The 26,825-nt window shown below is 46.7% G+C and overlaps 2 protein-coding genes and 1 pseudogene across 5 annotated transcripts in view; 2 read left to right on the top strand and 1 right to left on the bottom strand.

The window, feature by feature from the left end:
* Window positions 1-25,571, top strand: TDG (thymine DNA glycosylase). Of its 3 annotated transcripts, none has more exons than XM_075551077.1 (10): window positions 1-207; window positions 15,484-15,626; window positions 17,216-17,457; window positions 18,439-18,508; window positions 19,654-19,789; window positions 20,005-20,087; window positions 20,167-20,261; window positions 22,393-22,564; window positions 23,146-23,271; window positions 23,728-25,571. In XM_075551077.1, exons 1-10 carry the CDS (start codon window positions 185-187, stop codon window positions 23,868-23,870), a joined length of 1,233 nt encoding a protein of 410 aa, XP_075407192.1. In that variant the 5' UTR covers window positions 1-184; the 3' UTR covers window positions 23,871-25,571. The 3 variants fall into 3 exon arrangements, with proteins under 3 accessions (XP_075407192.1, XP_075407193.1, XP_075407191.1); XM_075551078.1 differs by having other exon boundaries at window positions 2-207; window positions 17,219-17,457; window positions 23,725-25,571; XM_075551076.1 differs by having other exon boundaries at window positions 2-207; window positions 23,725-25,571.
* LOC142450743 (protein S100-A10 pseudogene) lies at window positions 8,439-9,460 on the top strand (annotated as a pseudogene).
* A 411-nt stretch (window positions 25,572-25,982) lies between the features above and the next one.
* Window positions 25,983-26,825, bottom strand: part of GLT8D2 (glycosyltransferase 8 domain containing 2) — a 50,069-nt gene continuing 49,226 nt past the window's right edge. For both annotated transcript variants that reach the window (XM_075551075.1, XM_075551074.1), the window contains exon 10: window positions 25,983-26,560. In XM_075551075.1, coding sequence (XP_075407190.1) covers window positions 26,388-26,560 — 173 coding nt within the window. In that variant the 3' untranslated portion in view covers window positions 25,983-26,387. The remainder of the gene's footprint in view (window positions 26,561-26,825) is intronic.

Raw genomic sequence — 26,825 nt, 5'->3', positions numbered from 1 at the left:
GGGGTGTCACTGGCGGAGCGCGAGGGGATCAGAGGCTGGGGAGGAGCTTGTGCGGCAGCGCCTGCCCCTCTTGCTAGCCGCCGGGGCCCTGTCCGCGGTCCGGTGTCCAGTCGTCCGTCCGCAGTCGTGCTGGGAGCCTCGCGGCCCGGGCTGGAGAAGCCGTTCGCGCCGGCGGCAGCGGGGGATGGAAGCGGGGAACGCGGGCAGGTAAGGTCGGGGCGGGGCACCGGCCCTCGCTCCCCCAGCGCCCCTCGCGGCGGGCTGGCGGGAGCGCGCACGCACATACGCGCGCACGCGCGCGCACGGGGCTGAGGCGCCGCGGCCCGGGCACAAAGGCCGGACGGCGCGTGCGCATGCGGCCCGCCTCCGTTGCCGGCCGGGCCCCCTGCACCTAGACCCCCGACTCTTTCCCCAGGACTTTATAGTGTTCGAGGCCCACCTGCGATCTCGGTCGAAGGTGGCTCCCCGGCCGCCGTTCTCCGTTCTCGGGTGTGGTTCCCTTCCCCCCACGTTCCCCACAGGAAGACTTGTGAAGGTGGAGTGTCGTACATCCGGCTCCGGGGCCGCCCGCCGGCCGTTTGCAGGTTAAAGTGGATGGACAGACGGCGGCTTCTCCCCCAAGATGGACTCAGAGCACTGCCTTTGGGTTACAGGGTAGATCATGTCGCTGTGCTGGGGCTCACGACTTTGGAAAATGTGTGTAACACTCAGGAAATCGATCGAAAAATGTCTTGAGATTTACAGTGGGTTGAGGACTCGTTTCTGAGTATTTAAAAAATATTCTTTGGGAAGTGCGAGGTTCATGGGGAGAAGGTTTTTCCAAAACAGATTTAGGGATTCGTACTGGGCAAGCCAAATGAGAAATCCATTAAAATGATGCTAGAGCCTTGAAAGAAATAAAAGGATTTCATTGGAATAATATTCTATTAGGCTTAATGTGAGAGACAGACTTTTAACTCCCTGTAAGAGTTTACAGTCTCAGAAATTCAAGGGGGCTATTCTGCCCTGGCCTATGGGGTCGGGATGAGTCAACCTCGACTCTGGCAGTGAGTGAGTCAGTGAGACTTACAGTAGGATTATTCTGACTCATTTGCTAATGGGCCTGAGTTTAAGCAAGACAATTCCCTTCTCTGGGCCTTTTCGTGCCTATAAGTAAGGCCATCTCTGGGGAATGTAGGTACCCACTGTCCAAAAAGATGACCATGGGGGCATGTTCAAGTTATGAAAATACATTTCTAGAATCTCTGAAAAGAGATATAAACCAGATAAAGTATACAGCAACCTGACTTTAGAGAGCAAATTCAGCCCTAAAATACTGCAGTTCTTTCTCAGAAGACCTTCACTAATGAGGCAGTTCGCCAGAACTTGTGGGAATCTTTATCACCTTTATAATCTAACTCGGAGCAGAACTGAAATCTGGGTAAAAACTACCATCAAAAGAATCTTGAAGCTCTTGCTCAGCAAAGTGATAGAGCGCTGATAACACTGTTTAGCTCAAAGCCGTGACTTGACGATTCTCTTCACTTCATCCACAGGCCTATAGGACATTTTTAAAATTTTGGCTTGAAAAGCTTACACCTTCCAGAAATCGAGGATGCTGTGCTGTAACGAATCTTTCACTGGGGGTGCAGAGATGATGCAGGCTCTCCCTGGGTGAATCTTATGACCTCAGATTTGTGATAAGAAATGGAATGCTGGATAGGCTTCAGGGATGAATAGGCCGTTCAAGAGTTACAGCTATAATCAAATAACCCAGAGAGGAAGGGGGCATTCTTTGGGGAGTTCTTGTTCTGCTTACGTGTGAAGAAGCGATTGACTAAAATTGGGAAGTAGTAGTGTGATTGAAAAAGAACGATATCGGCCAATAAGAATACAGACAGGAAAATTAATATTCAATTGAAACCAAGCTTTTAAAAATGTTAGAGATAACAGGGAGGACTTTAAAGTTGGGTTTGGACAGGGAGAAAAGTTTGGATTTTTTGCCCAGTCTAATAGCAATGACAGGAAACAAACCTATGGTGATTTACATACTGGTTAGCTAACCAAGGGATTAGCAGCTCCAACTCATGGGCTGCTCTCTGGATCCTCTAGGATCAGTGTGTGTCAGAGTTGATTAGTGGGTGGTGGTTCGATTTTTTTTTTTTTGGTTTTGTAAAAAAGGAAACACCATCCTTGACACAGGACGTGGTTATGAGCAACTTTGCTGATTACAACTGTAATTTCTGGGGAAATTGGTGCTAGGCACTTGGACAGCATGTTATTTTTTCCTAAGAAACTACAGGACATAACAGTTAAGCCCTCCGCTGCTAACCAAAGGTTGGCTGTTCAAACTCACCCAACTATTCCATAGAAGGACCTGGCGATCTGCTTCCCATCAAGGTGACACCGAGGAAACCCTCTGGGACAGTCACGTGGGGTGCCTGAAAGTCAAAATCAACAGCAACATCACACGGAAAATGATTTGTCGGTCTGGAAATGTCAGAATAAATACGAGCGTTTCAAACCTCAAGCTAGGTCAGCAAGGGCATTTAAAAGAGGTTGTAGCTGCTTTCCATGGAAATCCTGTTTTTTTGGCCTACATGAGCTAGATTCCACGTGAGGCCGCATGACAGCCTTCTTCAAGGACTTGGAGAGACAAGAGAAAATGAAGCCTGGGTATAAACACCCTGGGTCTTATTTCCGCAGAGGGTGCAGTCTGCTCTAGTTTATGGACATTGATCCTTAACAAAATGCTTGAACTGTATTTATCGGTGGTTATGGAGCATTTTAAAGAGGAGCTAGTAACCAGTAAGTTATGTTAATTCAGGGAGGGTGGGAGCAGGTTGAAGATGGGGTTAGGGAACAAAAACAAGACCTACCCAACCAAGTTCATTTCCTTTAGAATAGTCTCGAACACCAGTTCTCAACCTCTGTGTTGGGGCCCCTTTGGTGGTCAAACGCCCCTTTCACAACGGTCACCGGATTCATAACAGTAGCAAAATGACAGTTATGAAGTAGCAACAAAAGTTACTTTATGATTGGGAGGTCACCACATGAGGAACTGTGTGCAAGGGTCGTGGCTTGAGGAAGGTTGAGAACCGCTGCGCTAGAGAAACATTTCCTCGGGCTCCTGCAGAGCCTGGTCATGGACCTAGTGGCAGTTTGAACAGATCAGGCAAATACTGTATGGTTTAAGACCCAGACAGATGTGTGTCAGGGTTGTTCCCCCCTCATACTGGTTCAATCTACTTGCTGAGCAAAGAATCCAAGAAGCTGGACAAAAGAAGGAGGCAACAGGAGTGGAGGCAGGCTTATTAACCTGCAATATGCAAATGACATAATCGTGTTTGCTGAAAGTGATGAGGACTTGAAGCACTTGATTGCAATTCAATATTAAAAAGTGAAAATCACAACTGGACCAGTAGAAGCCATTGTAATTGTGGTGAAGTGAAATTGCTTTTCTGTGATTCTATCCATTTGTCTGTAATCCCCACTCACTGATTGGGTGCAAAGGTGCAAATCATGCATAGAGGATGCTAACTGGAGGATTGGTTAGTTTTGCCATTCCTCCGTTTATAAGTGAGCTGTTTCAGAAACGGGAGAGGATTTCTGGGACCATCGAAGAAGAGCCAACAGCAGAGCACATTCGAGATCCCTCCCTGAAGTGGTAGAGACAAAGGCCAGACACTGAGACTGAAGCAGAGCCAACGGGCTAGCTTTCCTGTCCACAGAAGAAGGCAGATGCCAAGGGAGCATGCGGCAGAGTGGTTAAAGACCAGAAAAAGACTCGGCAGCAGACTGAGGAGAGAGACTGCTATGGACCAATGGACTGTATCCGTAATGTGTTGTGATTCTGACCTATACCTGTTAACTTCCCTAATAAACTCACATGAACTTGAGTATCATCTGTGTGGCCATTGCAGTGGATCCGTGGGAGGAATGGTTGGGGTCAGGATAGGGTAAAGGAATGAGAGACAGACATATCTGACCGCTGGTGTGGAAATAGATTCTCTGCACCGAAGCTGAAGGAGCTCAGATGTGACTTCTATGTTGTTTCCTGTATGATAAACGGAAACGGGATGGCCGCATCAAGGACTGCATTTTGCTTAGCTCCAAAAGCAATATTCATAGACACAGCAGTGAAATCAACTGATGTGTAACCTTGGGTAAGGCTTCCCAAGACTTTTTTTAAAGTAAAGAGCAAGGATGTCATTTTGAAGACTGCTAAGGTGTGCCTGACCCAAGGCATGCTATTCCCAATAGCTTGTTAGGTATCTAGAAGTTCGCGAATAAGAAAGGCCATGAAAGAAATGTTGGTATGGTGTTGGTGAAAGTACCACATACTGCTAAGAAGACAGACTAATATGTCTTGGAAGAAGTTCAGCCAAAAAGCTCCTTAGAAGCAACATCGGTGAGACTCCATCTTACATACTTGGGGCATGTGACAGTCCCTGAACAAGGACACCATGCTTCATAAAATAGAGAGAGAGAGGAAGACTCCCCGAGGACAAGGGCTGGCCCCGTGGCTGCCACAGTGGGCATAATGATCGTGACGCTGGCGCAGGACTGGGAGGCCTTTCAGGGTTTCATGTATGTTGACTGAGGAGCCCTGCGGTACAGTAGTTGGCAGTTCACAGCCGCCAGTAGCTCTGTGAGAGAAAGGCGGGGCTTTCTCCTACTGTGAACATTTATAGTCTTGGAAACCCACAATGGAGCGCTGTGAGTCACCATTGACTTAATGGAAGTGAATTTGATTTTTTGTTTGTTTTTTTTTTTAATTTGGAGATATGTTAAATATTACCAGTGAGATAGGTGCTATTCCATTTCACACAGTTGAATCCATTCCACAGTGACCCTGTGCACAGCAGAAGGAAACACTGCCCAGCCCTGCACCACCTTCACAGTTGTTCACATTTAGTTGTTTTTTTTAATTCAGCCAAATCTGAATCCATTCGGTTGTGTGTGTGTGTTTGTGTGTGTGTGTGTGTGTGTGCATGTTTGAGAAGAGCTGGAACGTCAGGGTTCGTTATCTCAGACAGTGGTTAGAACCAGTCTTGTGAAGCGCTGTGACTCGAGCAACCAAAGACAACTCACTGCCATTTATCTGTCCCAACAGCCCCATAGGACAGAGTAGACTGTCTGTGGCTTTCCACGACCGTGCATCTTTATGGGAGCAGTCCACCTTGTCTTTCTCCTGCCAGTGGCTGGTGGTAAACCGCTGACCTTGTGGCTAGCTGCCCAACTCCTACCCCTCTCTGCCCCCATAGGGTCTTGGGCTATGAATCTGTACAGGGGAAGACGGATGCATCTTTCATGGTGGGTTTCAACCGCTGACTTTGAGGTTAACAGTTCCATACATAACTCACAAAGCCCCCAGGGCACCCTTGGGTCAGAGACCCAGAAACTCACTGCCATTGAGGCTATTCCAATTTACAACAACTCTCTCTAGCAGGGGTTCTCAACCTTGCTCATGCCGTGACCCTTTCATACAGTCCCTCATGTGGTGGTGGCACACACCCCAACCCAATCATAAAATTATTTTCATTGCTACTTCATCACTGTCATTTTGCTACTGTGATGAATTGGGCGACGCTTGTGAAAGACTCGTTTTACCCCCAGGTTGAGAACCTCTGCTTTGTAGGGTTTCTTAGGCGGTAAATCTTCCCAGAGACAGACAGCCTCAACTTCTTCTTGCAGAACAGCTGGTGGGTTTAGACCACTGGCCTGTGGTGAGCACCGCCATGCATCAACCTTGACGCCGGCTGTAAAGGAAGGCGAAGGGAAAAAGGCGTAAACAGCAGGGAAGAGGACGGGAAGCACAGCTGTAGGGGACAAATAAGGAATGAGGGGAGAAAATAAAACCATACAAGTCTTCATCGTGCTTATGATCTTGATGTGAGTGAGTTATATTTCTTTTTTTTTTAAACAATTTATTAGGGGCTCTTACAACTCTTATCACAGTCCATACATATACATACATAAATTGTATAAAGCACATCTGTACATTTTTTGTCCTAATCATTCTTTTTTTTTCTCCTCTTTTCTTTTTTTACATTTTATTAGGGACTCATACAACTCTTATCACAATCCATACATATACATACATCAATTGTATAAAGCACATCTGCACATTCCCTGCCCCAATCATTCTCAAAGCATTTGCTCTCCACTTAAGCCCTTTGCATCAGGTCCTCTTTTTTTTTTTTCCCCTCCCTCCCCGCTCCCCGCTCCCTCATATGCCCTTGGTAATTTATACATCGTTATTTTGTCATATCTTGCCCTATCTGGAGTCTCCCTTCCCCCCCTTCTCCGCCATCCCTCCCCCAGGGAGGAGGTCACATGTGGATCCTTGTAATCAGTTCCCCCTTTCCAACCCACTCACCCTCCACTCTCCCAGCATTGCCCCTCACACCCTTGGTCCTGAAGGTATCATCTACCCTGGATTCCCTGTGCCTCCAGCCCTCATATGTACCAGTGTACAACCTCTGCCTTATCCAGCCCTGCAAGGTAGAATTCGGATCATGGTAGTTGGGGGGAGGAAGCATCCAGGATCTGGGGGAAAGCTGTGTTCTTCATCGGTACTACCTCGCACCCTAATTAACCCATCTCCTCTCCTAAACCCCTCTATGAGGGGATCTCCATTGGCCGACACTTGGTCCTTGGGTCTCCACTCTGCACTTCCCCTTTCATTCAATATGGTATATATATATATATATATATATATATATACACACACACACACACACACACACATGTATACATATACACACATATCTTTTTTTTTTTTTTTGGCATGATGCCTTATACCTGGCCCCTTTGGCACCTCGTGATCACACTGGCCGCTGTGCTTCTTCCATGTGGGCTTTTTCAGTTGTCTCTACCCTAAATCTCGAGATTCTCAAAATGTAAAAAAATCACAGAAAGCACATTGCACCCCCTGCTTTTCCTGGTGAGCCCTGGAGTGCTGGGAGTCAAGAGAAACCAACAGTTGTGTGTGTCAGAATAGAACTGCTCCACGGGCTTCTCAGTGGCTTGACTTTTGGGGGAGTAGACCGCCAAGCCTTTTTCCAAGGTGCTCTGAATGGACTGGACCCTCGAACCATTCAGTTAGCAGACAAGTGTGATAGCTGCTTGCACCACCCGCTTGAGTGCAGATGGAGACCTCTCCCCCCAAAGAAACCCAAATCTCTCTGCTGTCAAGTCGATGCCAGCTCATAGCGACCCCTGTAGGAGAGGGTAGAACTGCTCCTGTGACGTAGAGGAGAGGAAGGCAAAAAACAGGAAGGTGCTCTCAGCCATCCAAACAGACGGGCTTGAAAAATGTTTCCAGGAACCGCAGAATTGAGAAATGCATTCAGTGTAATGGAGACTACTTTGAAGATGATCAGGTTGTTTTGTAAAAAAAATTTAAATAGCTCTGAAAAAATTCTATTTTGGGGGGCACCCCCTCATGTATTTATATACATAAATGTATTTAATATATAACACACTTATAAATACATAGAGCAAAATATTGCTATATAGTAAATATAATGCAAATATGCAATCTATATAATTTAAGTATATGAATGTAAGCAGCTGTATTTGAGAAACTGCTTCAAAATAAGATTAAAATAGGCATATATGGCTTATAAATTTAATTACATTATTGTAGATAATAGGAAATTAAATTGCCCAGAATGCTTTGGGCAAGTTCAGGAACGTTGTTATTTAAATGTAACACTGGTCTGCCATAAGAATATAATCTGGTGATAAGAACATAATCTGCCCTCATCCCCTGTGTGATTGGCTGTTAGGAAGCTATTCAGCAGCTCAGCTGAACGTAATGCTCAAAGAATAGTACATTCCCTCAGAACTGCTATTTTCTATCCCTTTATGTTTTTATTTCAATCCTGATTTAACTCATTGTAAATTGTCACTATTGCTAAGTTTCTGGACTTTTTCTAAAATGGAGACATATCTCTAACAGTGTGTCCAAGGCTGTCAATAGTTACAGGAGCAGACAGCCTCCTCTCTCTCCGCAGAGCGGGTGATGCGTTTGACCCCACCTTGCAGTTAGCAGCCCATCCCTGACCAAACAAAGCTACCAGGGCTCTGTAGTCTTCTGTTTTTTGAGCCCCCACCCCCCAAATTTGACCCCTAAGTCTAATAAGGGAACTTTATTGGAGTCCTTGGTGCAACTGAGAGTGGTGGTAAGAGACCTAGGGAGAGTGAGAGGAGGGTACCTTCCAGACGTTGTGACACTAAAGGAAATGGCCGCTGTGTCTTATTAACTGCTCACGTGTGGTTGCCACATGACTTTAACTGTGTCTGCTCGGAGTTTCACAAAGGCGCCTTGGTGGCAAAGCGGGTAACTCGTGGGGCTGCCTGCCGACTGCGGGGTCAGCAGTTGGCAGCCGCTGGTCGCTCTGCAGGAGACCATGAGTTCTCTACCCCGTCAAGAGCTACAGAGTCAGAAGCCCACAGAGGCACTTCTGCCCTGTCCTGTGGAGTCTCTGAGTCAGAATTGACTTGATGGCAGTGAGTTGGGCTTTTTAAATTCAGGTTTCAGGAGAATATTAGCATCTCAGGAAACTGCCACCGCCACAGTCAAAAGTTAGAGTGCACGTCACTAGAATTTCCACACCCTTGAGATATCCCCACCATATCCCACCTCTTACTAGAATTGTTAAACCACAAACACTGATCAGCCAATATTTTGATGATTTATTGGCAAGAGTAGCTAACGGTATTAGATGTCTATAATTTGAATACAACATATTTAAAGAAATGAAATTCTGAGGATCTGAGGTGGTTCCCTATAGTTCATGGATAAACGGAACCACTAGGGCAGTCTGGCTTAGCCCTGCCCCCCTGCTTGGCCCCAGGTGCCAGTTTAGCCTGGGTCAGTGTAGACCAGGTAAGCTGATCAAATGCATTAATTTGCCTTTGGAGAAAAAAATACTGTTAAAAAAGGGCTCACTGACCCTGCATCCCGGCTCGCTTTGCTTGCACACCCCAGCCTCCTGCCAAGACCATCAAAATGCCGTCTGAAATGGAACGTGCGAGGGAAATGATGATGCTCTCATTTCACAAATTTGCTGGGGACAAATGCTAAGGAGGACCTGCGGGTGCTCATGGAGAAGGAGTTCCCTGGATTTCTGGAAAACCAAAAGACCCTCTGGGTGTGGACAAAATAATGAAGGACCTGGACCAACGCCAAGATGGCAAAGTGGGCTTCCAGAGCTGCTTGTCCCTCACTGCCGGGCTCACCATCGCCTGCACGACTATTTCATCGTGCGCATGAAGCAGAAGGGAAAGAAGCAAGAGGAGGCAGACTGGAAGAATCACTCCCTCCCTGACCAGAGGGATCCCAGAGAATAGCTCGAAGGGTTCTGTCCCCCAATTTCTCCCCTTTGAGGACTACATGAGCAGGCTGGGCCCTTTAGGATGACATGTCCATCAAAGCCAAGTCCCAGCTGATGAGAGAAAGGAAAGTCAATTCAATGCCAGATAAGCTTTTGATTTTTATATTGTTTGCATCCTCTTGCCCACAATAAACAAAATCCCTTTTTAATACCAAAAAAAGGGGGGCTCAGGACAATTTTCCCCCCAAAATCATTTTATTAGGATATAATCCAGATATCATACCATTCAGTAGTTCAGTCATATCAGTCATATAATTGCTACCACAATCATTTTCAAAACATTTTTTTCTTTCTTGTACTCCTTGGTGTTGGCTCCCCATTACCACCACCACCCCTTTCCCTTACCATACTCCCAGAAAAACCTTATTTTAGTTATTGTCTCTAGATTTGCTCAACATGGGGTTTGTATACCCTAAAACATAGAAACACACATAACGGTCAAGAATGCTACCAACAATAACAAAATGCAAAAGAGAGAAGTCTCACTATGTTGGACACTGCCTGGGGCAGGGAGAGTTCAAGACAGGAGGCACTGTCTGGCTGCCATCTTCCTGCAGTTCTGGAAAAGTGAGATAATTTTTGGCCAAAACAAATTAAATGGGGAAGAGAGCAGCTCTACACCAGACGCGCGGGTAAAATTGGCTTTCCATTTGCAGAAGAATGACACGGGACTCCTCTCACTCTGTGTTAACAAAGTGAACTGAAGGTACACCGTCGTTGTTAGGTGCCATCAAACAATCCTGACTCAGCGACCCCATGCACAGCGGAAGGAAACACTGCTCGGTCCTGCGCCGTCCTCACAGCCGTTCTTAGGCCTGCGCCCGTTGCTGCAGCCACTGGTTCAGTCCTTCTAGAGGGCCTTCCCCTCTTACTTTACCCTCCAGGGACTGGTCACTCCTGAAAGCATGTCCACAGTATGTGAGAAACCATCCTTGCTTCCAAGGAGCACTCTGGCTGTACTTCCAAGACAGACGATTTGTTTGTTCTTTTAGCAGTCCATGGTACTTTCAGTATTTTTCTCCAGCCTTCAATGTAAACCATAGAACTATAAAAATCATCAATGAAAAAATAAGGCCAAACATAGGGATCCTAATCCATGGCATAGACGCACTCCCAAATATAATGAAAAATACACAGCAGAAGACAAAGTAGATGACTGGGACCTCCTAAAAATGTGATACTTATATGCATCAAAGGAACCCTGAGGCATAGTGGTTATGTGTTGGCCTGCTCCCAGAAAGGTCAGCAGTTCTAAACCACTAGCCACGGGTCCTCAAACTGCGACCCACCAAGGACAGACATTTATCCGGCCTGCCGGGTGTTTTTGCCCCTTTGTTTTTTACTTCAAAATAAGTTATGGGCAGTGTGCATAGGAATTTGTCCATAGTTTTTTTTTTAACTAGTCTGGCCTTCCAATGGTTCTGAGGGACCATGAACTGACCCCCTCTTTAAAAAGTGTGAGGACCCCTGCACTAGCCACTCCACAGAAGAAAGACCGCTTTCTGCTCCTGTAAAGAATCGCAGTCTTGGAAGCCCTCAAGGGCAGTTCTGTTCTGTCCTGCAATGTTGCTGTGAGTTGGCATTGACTCAGTGGCAGTGAGTGTGGTTTTGGTTTTATGTGCATCAAAAGACTTCACCAAGAGAGTAACAAGAAAACCCACAGGCAAGGGAAAACTTTTGGACAGTGGCCTGTCAACAAGGAGCTAATCTTTAAGAACTATACACCACTTCTATACCTTAATAAGAAAAAGAGGAATAACTCAATTTTAAAAATGGGGCAGAGGAGATAATGAACAGACTATTCATTAAAGAAGACATTCAGGTGGCCAACAAACAAGAAGTGCTCACTGCCCTGCGAGGCCGTCCCCAATCCCAACTATGTGGACAAGCTCCCCACCTCCCCCAGAAGAATGCACTTCAGAGGACAGCACTGAAGCTACAGCTGGGGGAGAGGGGCACGTTAGATTAGAGCACACAGGAGAAATGACGAGGGATGGAGAGGGAGAGGAACACATCCTGGCCCACCAAGCCCCACGGACGATATTCCTGCTCAGATCAGACAATGCACAGAGAGGATCATAGGGCCGGCCCCACCAGAAGACACAACGTCCCTCATGGAACAATAGTGCTGTGGGGGACAACACTGGAGACACAGTGGGAATTGTGCCTGATCTGATCCTGTCACCCTAGGGTGAAACACTAAGGGCATCTAACAGAGCAACAAGGGGATAAAAGTGATGAAATCACCGGGAAATACCAAAAATAGACTTGGGAGACAGAGTGTAGCACCCCATCAGACTCTACTGGAAAACACTCGTAGAGGCCAACAAACAGAACTTTAACGAGGGGAATATATCTATGTACATAAGTACATATGTTAAGAATTAAGGTTGCAGATGGACATTAGGCCTTGACTCAAGTACTTCCTCAACACTAACACTTTGTTCTAATAATCTGGTATTCTGTGATGCTTACCTTCCCTATATGATCACTGAAGACAAAATGGGTGCATAAGCAAGTGTGAGGAAAGCTGATGGTGTCCTGTCTATCAAAAGATACAGCGTTTGGGGTCTTCAAGGCTTAAAAATAAACAAGTAGCCATCTAGCTGAGAAGCAACAAAACCCACATGGAAGAAGCACACCAGCCTGTGTGATATGAGGTGTTGATGGGATCAGGTATCAGGCATCAAGGACCCAGAACAAAATATATCAATGTGAATGAGGGGGAGCATGGCGGCATGGAAACCCAAAGCCCATCTGTAGACATTGGACATCCCCTCACAGAAGGGTCACAAGGAAGAGATGAGCCATTCAGGGTGCAGTATAGCACCTATAAAGCACACAACTTTCCTCTAATTCATTAATACTTCCTTCTGCCCACTATCATGACCTCAATTTGACCTTACAAATCGAATTAGACCAGAAGATGTACACTGTTACAGATAAGAGCCCACAACACAGGGTATCCAGAATAGATAAACCCCTCAGGGTCAACAATGAGAAGAGATACCAGGAGGATAAGGGAAAGTGGGGGCAGAAAGGAGGAATCGATCACAAGGATCAATATCTAACCCCCTCCCAGGGGGAGGAACAACAGAAAATTGGGTGAAGGGCAACAGAGGACGATGTAAGATATGAAAATAATAATGTATAGCTTATCGAGGGTTCATGAGGGCAGGTGGGGGAGGGAGGAGGAAAAATGAGGAATTGATGTCAAGGACTCAAGTAGAAAAAATGTTTTGAAAATGATGGCAGCATATGTACAATGTGCTTGACACAATGGATGATTGTTGTGTTAAAAGGTGTAAGAGCCCCCAATAAAAGTATTTAATGAAAAAGAAAGGAAAATGGCTAAAAAATGTTACACATGTAAGAAATTGCAATAAAATTATATGAAATTTTAAAATGAGACTTTAATGAAAAGTACTACAATCTATTCCTTTCATTTAGCAAAATAAATTAGCTTTCTGAATTTTTTGAAAATAACCACAGAAGGATGGAGGGCACTGCAGTACTGATTTTCATTTAATAATAGGTACACACGCACAAAGTAAAATAAAAGTGTGCTCATCCTCATTAGCTATCTGAGAACTGTAAATCAAAACAACTGCGATAACCACCTCACCCGAGAATTACTAGCAGAGTTTTTTTTTTTTAAAAAGCAGTAAATAATAAATGCTGGCGTGGATGTGGATAGATTGGAATCCTGCTAACCTGCTGGTGGATGGGTGATACAGTGGGAAGTGGCCCTTGGGAATAGAAGAGCCATATAACTCAGCAATCATACTACTTAGTGTGTACCCGACAAAAATAAAGAGCTAGCGCAAACACACAATAGCAAGAAGATGGGGACATCCGTGGATCAAAACTCACACTCCCTCCTATCAGGCATCAAAGAACAAAAAAGTCATACCATTGTAAACGAGGGTGAGTGCAGAGTGTAGACTCAAAACCCATCTGTAGGCACCCGGGCGCCCCCTTACAGAAGGGTCATGGGGAGGAGATGAGCCAGTCAGGGTGCAATGTAGCAACGATGAAACGTACAACTTTCCTCTAGTTCCTAAATGCTTCCTACCTCCATTATCATGATCCCAATTCTGCCTTACAAATCTGGCTAAGTCAGAGGATGTACACTGGTACAGATTGGAACTGGAAACAGGATCCAGGGCAGATGATCCCTTCAGGACCAGTGGTGATACCTGGAGGGAGAGTGAAGGGAAAGTGGGGTAGAGAGGGGGAACTGATTACAAGGATCTACATTATAACCTCCTCCTGGGGGAACGGACAACAAAAAAGTGGGTGAAGGGAGACGTTGGACAGTGTAAGATATGACAAAACAATAATTTATAAATTATCAAGGGTTCCTGAGGGAGGGGGAAATGGGGAGGGAGTGGGGGAAAGGAGGAGCTGATATTAAGGGCTCAAGTAGAAAAAAGTTTTGAGAATGATGATGGCAACAAATGTACAAATGTGCCTGACACATGGATGGATGTATGGATTGTGATAAGAATAAAGAATAAAATGATTTAAAAAACAAAACAAAACACACTGCTATTGAGTTGATTCGATGGCTTCAATGACTGGTGATTTCAAACTGCCGACCTTGTGATTCAAAGCCCAACACATAACGCACTACTTTACCAGGGCTCCTGCCTATCGGGCAGACTGGATCAATAAACGGGTGTGCACACCCGATGGGGTAATGCACATTATTAAAGAATAATGACAAAAATGTCGTGACATGAATAGATTTGAAGGAGACCAGTGTTACAGTGGGGGAGGGGGGAATCGTTTTCATACCCAAAGAAACAGATCTTGAGGTTCTCGGGTGGGCTGGCAAAGGAAAGGTGGGGAAGTTATAGGTTAGAGGGTAGATAGGTGTCCGCTTGGGTAAAGGAGATGGCAGTGGGAGGAGGGGGGGAAGACATGATTATCTGATATGTAAACTTCTAGCTAATTCACAGTAAAAAATGTTTTAAAGATCAGTTGGCTACTTAAAGTGTGCTAGTTGGCCCTTTTATTGGAGCCCTGTGGGCACAGTAGGTTGCGTGGTGGGCAGAGTTAGACCCAACCAGCCGCTCGGTGAGAGAAGTGAGGCAGGGCGCTTCTGTAAAGATCTCAGGAGAGATGACCTCCCGGAACTGCTGAGTCAGACAGAACTGACTGCAGCCCGAGGCTGGGGTGCGCTGAGTGTGCCTTGGTAACCTCGGCCTCCGAGCACCCTGATTTCTCCACACGTCACGGAGAAAGAAAACTGTCGTCCCCATCTTGCCACAGAAAACAAGGAAGCTCTCTCCCGTGGTAAAAGATACTTTCCATTTTATTTCCCAGCGTCTGTCTTTCATTTGGGTTTGTAATGGCGTCGTCATTTGGCAAGAGCTTGAGTTGCTACATGTAATAAGTGTTTCCTTCCCCTGACTGGGGCCTGAGAGCAGCAGCTTGAGCAGGGATGTCCAGTCATTAGAAACTTTCATTTTGAAATTGCTTCCTTTGAAGGCCTATGCTCCTTACCTTGAATGGATGACTTTGATCAAAAAGGTTAACTCACCAGAAAGGCTGAAAGTGGCTTCTTTATAATCCACTTTCTTTTTACACAAAAGATCTGTTTCTAGTCCTCATTCATTGTCAAATAATCGTCATAACACTAAGCCGAATCCATGAATAGGCAAAGACACCGACAGAGACAGGTGAGTTCGATTGGGGAGGAGCTCGCTGGGAAAGCTGAGTGAGAGCCGGAGGCACAAGTTGTGCTTGCGGGTGTTACAGCAGGCCGTGCAGGTCTCGGCGGAACAGTCCTATGATCTCATGTTGGAGAAAGTGCAGGATGTCTTGCCTGGACTTGCAAGTTCCAGTGCCGTTGTGACTTGTCATTAGACAGTCTGTGCATTAATTACTGTTTAGCTGGGAGGTGCTGGATGACTGTCCATACAGGGCGAGAGCGTCCTCCGCTTGCTTCTACCATTTTATACTCAACATCAACAGGGAAACCCGGCTGGGAAATACTTGAAGGCTGGAGGACCGTGAGACCTGATCATTTAAGCTTGCATTTTCGTTACCCCTTATCTTCCCGATCTCATATGAAACGCTTCTTTTTCAGCTACTCCCTTCAGCAAGCTCAAGCATTTTATACCTTCCCGTTTCAACACATGCTGGCCGAGGCCCCTCCGATGGACACCATGAGCCAACAGCCAATGCCGGCTGAAGTGCCGCTCCCAGCCCCCGCCCAGGAGCCTGCGCAAGGTAACCTGCACCATGATCGTGGGGAAAGGAGCCATGATCCTCCATGGTTTATGCAAGCCAGGGTTTCATGAGGAGTTTTAGAGTGGAATAATATAATTCATTTTGGTTGAAATCCTGACCATCTGTTATTGGCTGTTCGGTCTGGGGCAAGTGGCTCAGCCTCTCTGAACATGGGGTCTCCATCCCGCCACTGGGCTGGAAGCATCACTAGCCCTTACCTGAATCACTGCAGCACCTCTTCACTTTTCCCCTTGTCGTCCTCTGCCCTGAGCCTGTTCTCAAAGCGGTAGGGTAGCTGAGTCACATGGTGACTAGCCAAGGTCTGTATCAAAAAACCGAAAACCCGTGGTCACAGCCCGTGCTGACCCACAGTGACCCTCCACAGAGTTCCTGCGACTGCAAGTCTCTGCCGGAGCAGATGGCCTCATCTTCCTTCCCCAGTGAGGCTGGTGGGTTTGAACTGCCGATCTGGGCTTAGCTTCCCAGCACCTACTCACTGAACTCTACGTCTGTACACACGCACAAAGACAAACCCATAGCAACCCAATACAGGGTCAGAGACTACAAATCTTCATGGGATTAGATAGCCTCATGTTCCACAGAGTTTGAGTTTGAACCACAGCTGGTGATTGTCCCCACTCCAGTGGTGCGCGGCAGCACGCGGTGCACACCCTGCAGCACACATCCCGCAGCGCGGCGCCTGTGAAAGCCTCATCCTGCTTGTTGGAGAGTCTGCACGCTGGACGCCCTCGCCCCGGTGACACACGTGGGCCCGATTGCGCACGTGACCGCCGAGCGTGCTGCTGGGGCGTTGGAGGCACCCCGGCTGAAAGGCAGCCCTTCCTGTTTCTTTCTTATTCTCCTGCTTATTTCCTGGCCAATTTGCATACTTCAGAGTCCGTGAAGCGGGAGACCCGTGTGCCGTGTGTCGGGCAAGCTGGTTGAGAAAGGAAGCGGTGGTGACGGGCATTTCTTGCCCGGAGCAGGGACGGAAGGGGTGCCTGCCGTTGAGTCTTCTGGCCCAGGGCAGCCTCAGCCTTGTGTGTAGTGGGGAACTAAGTGCTTCGTGGAGTTTTCAGAGATGTAACTTGGTTTTCAAGCCTGCGACCTTTTGTTTTGTTTTTTAAAATCATTTTATTGGAGGCTCTTACAACGCTTGTTACAATCCATACATCAATTGTATCAGACATATTCGTACATATATCCCATCAATCTTTTCTACACATTTACTTTCCATTGAGTTCTTGGGATCAGCTCTTCCTTTTTTCCCTCCCTTCCCCGCCCCTCGAGATTGTTCATTTATTCTGAAATCTCACACTGACCACGGTCTACCTGTGACCTTTAGAAAGCAGATCACCAAGTCTGTCCTTCCGGGCACCGTGGGTGGGTGCAAATCGCCATCAAGCTAGTACCTGAGGGCTGAGCCATTGCACCCCCCAGGGACCCATTCTGGAGTGAAGGCTGGGGAGATGGCGCAAGGGAGGAGGCTGCTGAAACTAGAAGGGCGTTGTTTGGGGGAGAGGGAGTGACAGTTGATAAGGTGCCTTCCTGTGACCAGATTTCTCGAATCGACAATCCCTCTTTTTCAGAAGCCCCCAAAGGAAGAAAGAGAAAACCCCGAACAACAGAACCCAAGAAGCCAGCAGAACCCAAAAAGCCTGCCACACCCAAAAAATCTGGCAAGTCCACAAAGGCTAAAGACAAACAAGAGAAAATCACCGATACGTTTAAAGTCAAAAGGAAAGTAGACCGCTTCAATGGGGTGTCGGAAGCTGAGCTCCTGACCAAGACTCTCCCCGACATCTTGACCTTCAATCTGGATATTGTGATTGTAAGTATGTTTTGGGTTCCCCTGGGATGTCCGGAACCATGCTGTGCTAGATTGGCTTGGGTAACAGTGAGCTCGCAGGTAGCATCCTGCTGGAAGGGAGGCTTTTCTAAGACTTTGTGTGGCTCATGGTGCCCCTGCCCTGAAGTTTGGTTATGTGTTTCAGAGGGTAGGCTCCAGACATGGGCTTTTGGGGTTCACATCCTGCCAGGTTGTTTGAACGTGGCCTGGCTGTGCTTATTCTGAACATCAGTTTCCTTGGTGGTGAAATAAATAGACATTGATGGGAACCCCTCATCGGCTCGCAGAGATTCAGTGAAATAGTAATCTAGGGGAACCACTTAGTGTGCGTGCATGACGCCTGTGGAGACTCCTTTGAGGCCAGCCCTTGCTGTGAACTCCAACCTTTGTCATAGTCAGCTGTGAACAACTGGGATGCCTAGGGGACGTAAGCTGCCTGCTGTCAGTGGGAGCTGGACCTGTGTGTGGTTGCCCCTGGGTGCAGGGGTTGATTGCCCCAGCACCGTCTCCATGCTGACTTGAAGCAGCCTGGTTGGGTGGGGAGGCGGGCGAGAGGCGATAAGGAAGGGGAGTCCAGCTGCCTTTTATGAAAATAGCAGCTTTCCTCAAAGTAGGGTAATTTCCTTAGATCAGCAGTTCTCAACCTGTGGGTCCTGACCCCTTTGGGGTTCAAACAACCCTTTCACAGAGGTCACCCAATTCCTAACAGTAGCAAAATGACAGTGATGAAGTAGCAACAAAACTAATGTTATGGTTGGGGGGTCACCACCACGAGGAACGGTATGAAAGGGTGGCAGCATTAGGAAGGTGGAGAAGCACTGCCTTAGACGAAGAGTAGTAAATTCATGAAACAATATTAGTTTTGATGCTGAATTATATTTTTATTTTAACAAGTTCAGTTGTATTCACTCCTCCCCCACAGACATTGGAAAGACTGAATTGTGTATACTGTTTGCTCTGCAGATCGGCATCAACCCAGGACTCATGGCTGCGTACAAAGGCCATCACTATCCTGGCCCCGGGAACCACTTCTGTAAGTCTGCCTCCTCGCCTCCTTGACTTGCACCAGATGCCCAATACAACCCTGGATGGTCCTGAAAAGTCGTTCGACACCCCCTCCCCCAAGGGGTCGTGACCCATAGGTTGAGAACCACTGTGCCTATGAGTCACAAGTGACTGGATGCAGGCGAGTTTGGTTTTGGGGTTGTGTGCTCTGTGTATCTCAGATAGATAGTTGGGGTAGTTACATGAGATCATGTGTAGAAGTCCCTGCTTTATGAATGAGACCCATTCCTCTGTGTGTCTAAGTTGACTTTGTAGGTCACTCAGCCTGTGTATGGCCTTATTACAGTGCAAGGAAAGGCTTGACGCCTTTTCTGTGACTTAAATGTTGTGCCCTACAGCAAGGGAAAGTGATGAGTTTGCTGCATGGGAGTTGATCCGGTTATTTCAGAGTGAAGGCGAGAGTGTTTATAGCACTAAAGGACAAGTAGGAGTGGTCCCCACGTCAAGACTTTTGTCACCCAAGGGCTTCACTGCAGAAGGTTTAGGATGGCACCTGAAACCAACCAACCGCCGCCATTGAGTTGATTCGGGCTCAGTGAGTCCCCAAGACTGTCAGTCTTGCCGGGAGCTGACAGCCTCAGCTTTCTCTTGAGGAGCAGCCGGGGAATCTGAACTACCGACCTAGTGGTTACCTGTCCAGTGCTTAACCCACAGCTTTCCTCTTAGATGGAACTATGACTCATACCTTAGAGGGAATGCAGTGCCTAAATCATTGTAGCCTCATTGGTGGAAAACGAGAAAAATGCTCCCCCAGAGTCACCGCACTGAAGACGGCACAGAAAATCTTGGCAGGGTTGGGTGGATCTGATCTTCAGGACCTTTTTGTGTTTTACATTCTCAAAACTGAGTTTTAAAAGGGTCTCACTTAAGACCAAAATGTAAACGAGTTTCCAAAATCCAAAAACCAAACCCAATCAGGTACTCATTGCTCGATAATGCATTCAGTTTACCTGTTTTAAAATGTCTGAAACAAACAAACAATGTCTGAAATTTAATTTTTTTCATTCTTCAAACTTTATTTTTAAAAACATTTTAACTTTCAAGACTAGGATGTTGAGGTGGAGGGAAGCCCCAGGTCGTGCCTAGAAATCAGCGCACTCCCCTTCTTGACAGGGAAGTGTCTGTTCATGTCCGGGCTGAGCGAGGTGCAGCTCAACCACATGGACGACCACACCCTGCCCGGGAAGTACGGGATTGGATTCACCAACATGGTGGAGAGGACGACCCCCGGCAGCAAGGATCTTTCCAGGTAACTGGAACAACATCCCTCTCTGAGAGCTGGGACCGGGCGAGGCATGCCGGTGCCTCGGGGCTTCTGGGGAACTGCCCCTGCCCCCACCAGGTGTCTAGTGGAAGAGCTCAACCTAGAGGTGACACCTATCGCTGTAGGGTGAGCTGCCCGCACTCAGCACATCGCAAAGCTTGCTGTCTATGTTTGCTGATGACTCTTCAATTCAATTTTAGTAAAGAATTTCGTGAAGGCGGACGTATTCTAGTGCAGAAATTACAGAAATATCAGCCACGAATAGCGGTGTTTAATGGAAAATGTAAGATTTACTTCAAAATTTGCGCTTTTGTCTTGGCTGGCGTTGTGGGCAACGTAACGATGTTTGTACTTCGTTGTAGGTATCTATGAAATCTTTAGTAAAGAAGTGTTTGGAGTGAAGGTTAAGAACTTAGAATTCGGACTACAGCCTCATAAGATCCCAGACACCGAAACAGTAAGTCTAGCGCATTTGCAAATCAGCGAAAGAAGAGCTGTTTCCTAGCTCTTTCCCTTTTGTTTGTCCACCCATTGTACTTCATGCTGTGTTTTTACAAAGAAAGACCCACCCTGGTTTTCTTTAATAATATATCCACTTGAACGAATAATTTTAGAGGAATTCAACTATTCACGTTTTATTGGAAACAGAAGCATTTTGTTAGCCAAATAGCTTACTGGTGTAATTGGCTGCAGTGTTGAGATTCGTCGACTCACATACAGTTCAAAACATGTAGTGGCATCTGCTTGTCAGAGTCAAGCCCGTACTCCGTTACGTAGCTGTGGACACAATCCTGGGTACTAAATTATGCTTGCCCCCGATGTCGCTATTGTATCCCAACCCCATTTGAAAATAGCCACTTACACAGCCCTCTTCGGGGGCAGGTGTCCAGGCACGTTGGTCTGTTTGCACATAAAAACAGCAGGAAACAACAGTGTGTTTCACACCTGATCTTCCTGCTCCTCGTCGGCAGACACTTGCTTCAGGTTTTGCTGCTTCCGTCATTTTATGTGGCCTCTGAAACTACGCGTCAGGCAGTGCCCACCCCTCTGTTACAGGCCACCAGAGTTGTGGAGACCTCAGAATAAAAGTTTCTGCAGCTGCAGGTAAAATGGGTTGTAGCATTGGGCTTTCTGTGAATTAGGCTGCTCTTTGTCATCCTGCTCCAGGAGCCCTGGTGACATATTGGACTGCAAGGTCAGCAGTTTGAAACCACCAGCTCCTCTGTGGGAGCGAGGCAATCATCCTTCTACTCCCATAAAGAGTTACGGTCTCAGAAACCCACAGGGACAGTTCGACCTTGCCCTGCAAGGTCGCTGTGAATCAGAATCAACTCAATGGCAGCGCGTTAGTACCTCCTTAGGTAGCCCTCTAGCTGTGAGTGGCCTACGGAGGACTCGCCCAGCATTGCCAGCCTTATCTCCTGAGGATCCGTGGGCAGAGTAGCATAAGAACCAGCAAGCTTGAATCCTGCCATGGCAATAAACTGTTACAATAGACGGTGCAATTTATCTCCTTAAATGTCTTCTGTATGAATTATGAAGTCAATAGATGATGTTAATGATTCAATGTTGAAAGAAAAGCTACTTCTAAAAGTTTCTGGATCACTTATAAAGGGGAATAATATTTTAAGATGGGGAAATATGCTATTATTGAGCCTACCTGTCTTGAAAATGGAGATTTTTAAAGCATTGCACAACTAAAACAAAATAGCTTTTTCCCTCTGTTACAGATGTAGGGGAGGCTAATTTAAAAGTTGTTGCTGATAACCCATTAGTGAGGCCCATTCAGCGGCCTCACTGCATAATTGATAGATGAACACTGTGGGGTGGGGGCTCCTTTATTGTTGGTGGAGATAGAAATTGGTATAAATCCTATGAAGAGCAATGTGTCATGAACAATAAAAATGGTCAATGCAGATGTTTTCCTCTAGTCATTCTGCTTCTAGGAGTTTACCCAACAGGTACACACACACGTTTGAGATTGGGTGTATGCAGTGGTGTACACTGTTGACTTCTAATAGCAAACATTGGAAACCGCCTAAACTGGGAGAGTAGTACAGAGTTCTAAAGCGGACCGCTTTTTGTTTTGGTTCAGAGAGCTGCTAGAGTGACATTGTTGAGAGAGAAGCAATGAGAGATTGAAAAACAGGGACGAGGGGCCTGTTGCTATTGGGGTATTTCTTTAGGAGGGTTGAGAGACTGTTACTGAGAAATTTATTTGTTGGTACCTTGATAGTCTTAAGAAAGGCAACTAGCTGGCTTGGGACAGATTGAGGGAAGACTTTGTATTGTATGCCTAGTATGTCCTTTGAGTCTTTAAAATGATGAGCCATGTATTTGCTATTAAAAAGAAAATACTGGTAACTGAGTGATGGGTGCTGCGGGGAAGAAAGCTTCATGGTTCTGATTTATGCACTCTGTAATAAGTATTACAAATCTGAACATGAACACTATGCTCGTACTGACTGGGCATTCAATGATGCGACAACTGATGAACCCGATTTGAAGACAAGGTTTCTCATCTCAGTATTGAGTGGCCTGCGCCTGGCTTCGCAGGCTCCTGTAACTCAGCTGTGTCTTGGTTCTAGCTGTGCTACGTCATGCCGTCGTCCAGTGCCCGGTGCGCTCAGTTTCCTCGCGCCCAAGACAAAGTGCATTACTACATCAAACTGAAGGACCTGCGGGACCAGCTGAAGGGCGTGGAACGAAACACAGACATTCAGGAGGTGCAATATACGTTTGACTTGCAGCTCGCCCAAGGTACGCTACCATGGTCCTGTCGGTCCACCTGGCAGGGAGGTTTTGCTGTGAGGGAGTAGGCAGTGAGTTTGGGTTTGGGAGTGGGACATAAATATTGATTTATGAACAGAAAACGTGTATGAGAGGGCTTCACAGAGTCCAGGGAAACGCGGAATTGTAGGAGCCTGAGGTTTTCTACAAGCCGGAAGCCCACTGGAATGTCCCGTCAGAGAAAGTACACTAGGGCTCTGAATGCCAGGCGGAAAGGAAAGGAGCGTCCGGGTGGCCAGTGGGCTTGGCTAGGAGATTAAGCCTCCTCTGGGCAAGGCCTGCCGCCCTCGGCTCTGGAGACCCGGCAGCCCACCTGGAAGGAGCTGCTGTAGGTGCTTTGTAACTTTTCTGAGAGGATTCCGTATACAGTAACTAAGATTCCACACCCGAGTAGTCCAAGGTGCCTTTCATGTGGGGTGTACATGAGAGATGTACATTTGTTATGTGTCTGTGAGCACTCAGGAAGAATTGTTTCTCATGATGTCTGGACCGAGCGGTGTTCCAACCTAGTGCACAGGCTCAGTGTCCACTCTTTTCTCCGCTCCTTCCAGAGGATGCAAAGAAGATGGCTGTGAAGGAAGAGAAGTACGACCCGGGCTATGAAGCAGCCTACGGCGGCGCTTACGGCGAGAATGTCTGCCACCGCGAGCCAGGGCACTGCGCTTCCAACGGGCTCAGTAGGTCTCCTTCCTGCGTCTGCTCGGGGCAGGACGGGGGTGTGGGCTGGGGAGTCAAGGGAAAGTGCCAAGGAACGAGAATGGTGAGAGGGAAACCCTGGAGACCAAAGAGGGAAATCGGGTGTTTTTAGTTCATTGTCGTTAACTCACTAAGTCAGCCTCAGTTTCCTTCCAGAAGCACAGATGAGGGATTTAGAAGAACCGTATCTGACAAAGATGAGGCTTCTTACTCCCATCCTGAGTTGCAGTCTCGGAAACCCCCTGGGGCAACTCTACCCTGCCCTGTAGGGTTGCTATGAGTTGGCATCGACTTGATGGCAGTGAAGTTTGGTTCACTTTGGGGAGGGGGCAGGGGGCATGAGTATCTGAAAACAGAACAGCAAACTTAAATAATTTTAATCATTTGAAACGGCTCAACAGAATAGACTAACCTTCTCAACATTCCTCCCCCAGCAGCCGAGGGTGCAGAATTACATGGAGCTTCAACGCTGAGTGACAATCCAGACGGGCAGTGGATGGCCCGGGCATTCACAGACCAGATCCCCTCCTTTAATCTCCCCTGTGAAGCGCAAGCCCCGGGAGAAGGGAGCCAGGCCTAAGGGGCGCGTTTCTCACGCTGCTGACACGCTGCAGTTTTGATGCAGTGGTCACGCCACGGACCTCAGTGTTTCCTCCATGCTCCACGTGGTGGTCTAGTCGTAGTCTGGAGCAGTTGTGTGATAGACTCAACTGTGTGAATGGGTAGTTTGGAAGAAAGACATAGGGATTTTTTGTATGTGAGTTTTTGTATTTGAATTAACCATCATTCCAGTGTTTTATAAACTGTTTCAGTTATGAAGAAATTGATTTTCTTTGGAGAGCCACTTTTAATCTGTAATATTTAAACACAACAGTCTGAATATTTATAGTTAAATTTTAACTTACCGTGGATAAAACTAGAATGCCCCCTTACCCTGTTAGGCCCGAGAAGGGCACGCTGACGCGAACCATCAGTGGCGAGGAGGCTTGCAGGTGGCGCTAAGCCTCAGTGGAGGCTCACTGGGCAGTCTTAGAGAGGTCCCCTGAGTCATAAACTCAGACCTCTCTGTCTGACCGGGGCGAGCGTCCGAGGCTGGCTTGTACTGGGGCCATGGAGTCTAGCCTGCTGCTGCAAAGCTCAGCCGACCTTACCTGGCAGGGCTCTGGCCTTCATCCTGTCTGCGTCAAGCCTTTGCTTGGCAGCGATGATTCTCTGGTAGACCTTGTACATTTTGCCACTCCGTTCTCTACTTGAGAGACCTGAATTTGATAGCAGAGGAACCGACCTTCTCACTCCACATCTGTCCGTCTTCTCATTGAACCTCCCTGGGTTTTGTGGCTATGACATGGGAGGTGGTGAGACAGGCTGATCAAGACAATGCGGGAGGGGTTTGATGATCTTATTTAAACTGGTGCTTTTTATGTATGTGAAATGTACATAAATATAAATTTTTTCATAAGCCAATCTGATAAGCCAGTAATTTAAAAGAATGTTTGTTCTCGTGGCTGCTGGGCCCTGTGGGCTTCGTGAACCGCACGGGAAGGGTCCATGAACGGGGCTCGCTGGGTGAAGGCCCCGTGTAGTGCTCCTTGGTGCTGCCAGCTTGTCCGGAGCGCTAGGTCTGGTGGCTCTTCAGATGCAGTGTGCATTCGTCCACTCCCCATCAGCCTGAATGTTCCGGTGTCAGACTGACACGGGGCATGCTGTAGTTTTCAATATGAAATATTTATGAGGCCCCCCACCCCACCCCCTTGGGCCACACACAGAGGAAATAAGGCCCTGTTCTCTTTATAATAAGAGAAGCAAATACTTGTGAATCTAAACATGTCTTCTAGCTGTGGCTGTGGTAGAACTTGCTCTCCTTGCATCTAGGTCAAAGCGGTTCAGTCCCTCGCGTGATTTAAACGATGCACTGTGCTGCTGTTTACATGGACCTTCTGTGCGGGTGCTCGGAAGTGCCTTGCATCAGGGATTAGGAGCGACTGAAATCTTCCATGGGATTCTGTAAAGCATGTAACTCGGTTTTGCTTTGGTGTATAACTGTTGTTGCTTTCCGATAGATTTGATTTCTCTTCGTTTGAGTGGATGAAATACCCTTTTAATTATGACAGGCATTCTCCAGAGAGTGGAGTTGAAGATTTTCATGAACAACGTGAATGCGTAGTAAATGTTGGCTTGATCATGTACATGACGGCGTGAGACTTTGTCGTTCAATAATATGGAGACGATTTTTCAATTCATTTGAAAGTCTGATGGTTTTTACAATAAAGAATATTAAGAATGCATGTCCTGAAGGTGCAGGCTTTTTCTTTTCCTTTTAAACTGGAGATCGCTCTACTTTGGGCTGGAAACGTGTATTATAATAATACATCTTAAAAACACGAAGCAAAGGAAAAAAGACGTGGCTCTTCTATTCAACCCCCCCCCCCCAACATTAGCGTTTTAAATGCAAGAGTTCTCTAAAACATACTGGCACCCATTTTAACAACTACTGGCATGTAACAATAGAAACATTTAGAAATTCATTAGAAAAGTATTTAATTTTGTGAATCTAATTGGCCTTCAGGGTTAAGCCAACTGATTGCTGATAGTTAAGTTCAAGTCTTTCTGTCCAGTGATTTATTGCATTCACATACTCTTTATCTCCATAACGATGAACCACTCGATAAACGTAAATGAGCCAATGCCTGTATACTTTATACAAAATAGTTTCTTTATTGTTATATTCTAGCATGCACCGAGTGCTGTTGATAAAGAGAGTGCCATCTGGGTACACATAGGCAATCACACATTTTGATACAGAAAATCCTGAAAACGTGGGGTTATAGGGGCTATTGCTCCCAAGTGAGTTGTATCCATTTATCTGCCTACACGTGAGTTCATAGGCATTGTTGCATTCTATAATTTGTCTTCTTAATATGTTAACTTGGTTTTCTTGTAAGATTTTATTGTTTGTTTCAGTTTGTACAGTGTTTTTTTTCTTCGGGTTTCCTAAAACGGGCTCTATGCATCAAAGTACTGTCCAAAGGTACAATGTTCAAATGGGCACAACTGGTCAGTCCCACATTTTTTACAGGAAGCTTTCAAAATGTCAAGTTCAGCTGTCGTGGTGATGGAGTTTAAATAGCCCTGCAGGATCAGGCACAAACCAGCTTTCCCAGAAGTCAGTGTGGACGCTCGGGAAGTCCCAGGGCTTATACCTTCCACTCCAGTGAAGTAATTTCGCTTCCTGCAGAAAGTGCTCGGAATACCTGGTGTCTGGATTCCAGCCTTCAAGCACGTTGAGAGGAAAAGAATAGGCTTGTTAGAGGATAAGTTTCCGCTTAAGAACTGAGCCCCAAGTTCCTAGTAAGAAGAATCTTTAGTATATCAGAAGGCTATAAAATGAAATATTTTCCCACTCGCCTCAAATCTGCAAAACAACTGCTGCTAACACTTTTCCGGGATTTCCCCATGCAGATTCTATGTAGGTGTGCACACAAAGACCTGGCTACATCTTTGTAAGCCACAGGAGACAAAATAGGATACACTACAG

The sequence above is a fragment of the Tenrec ecaudatus genome, chromosome 6 (assembly GCF_050624435.1).
Source record: "Tenrec ecaudatus isolate mTenEca1 chromosome 6, mTenEca1.hap1, whole genome shotgun sequence".
In the NCBI taxonomy this organism is placed as follows: domain Eukaryota; kingdom Metazoa; phylum Chordata; class Mammalia; order Afrosoricida; family Tenrecidae; genus Tenrec; species Tenrec ecaudatus.
This window is presented reverse-complemented; position numbering and strand designations above follow the sequence as displayed.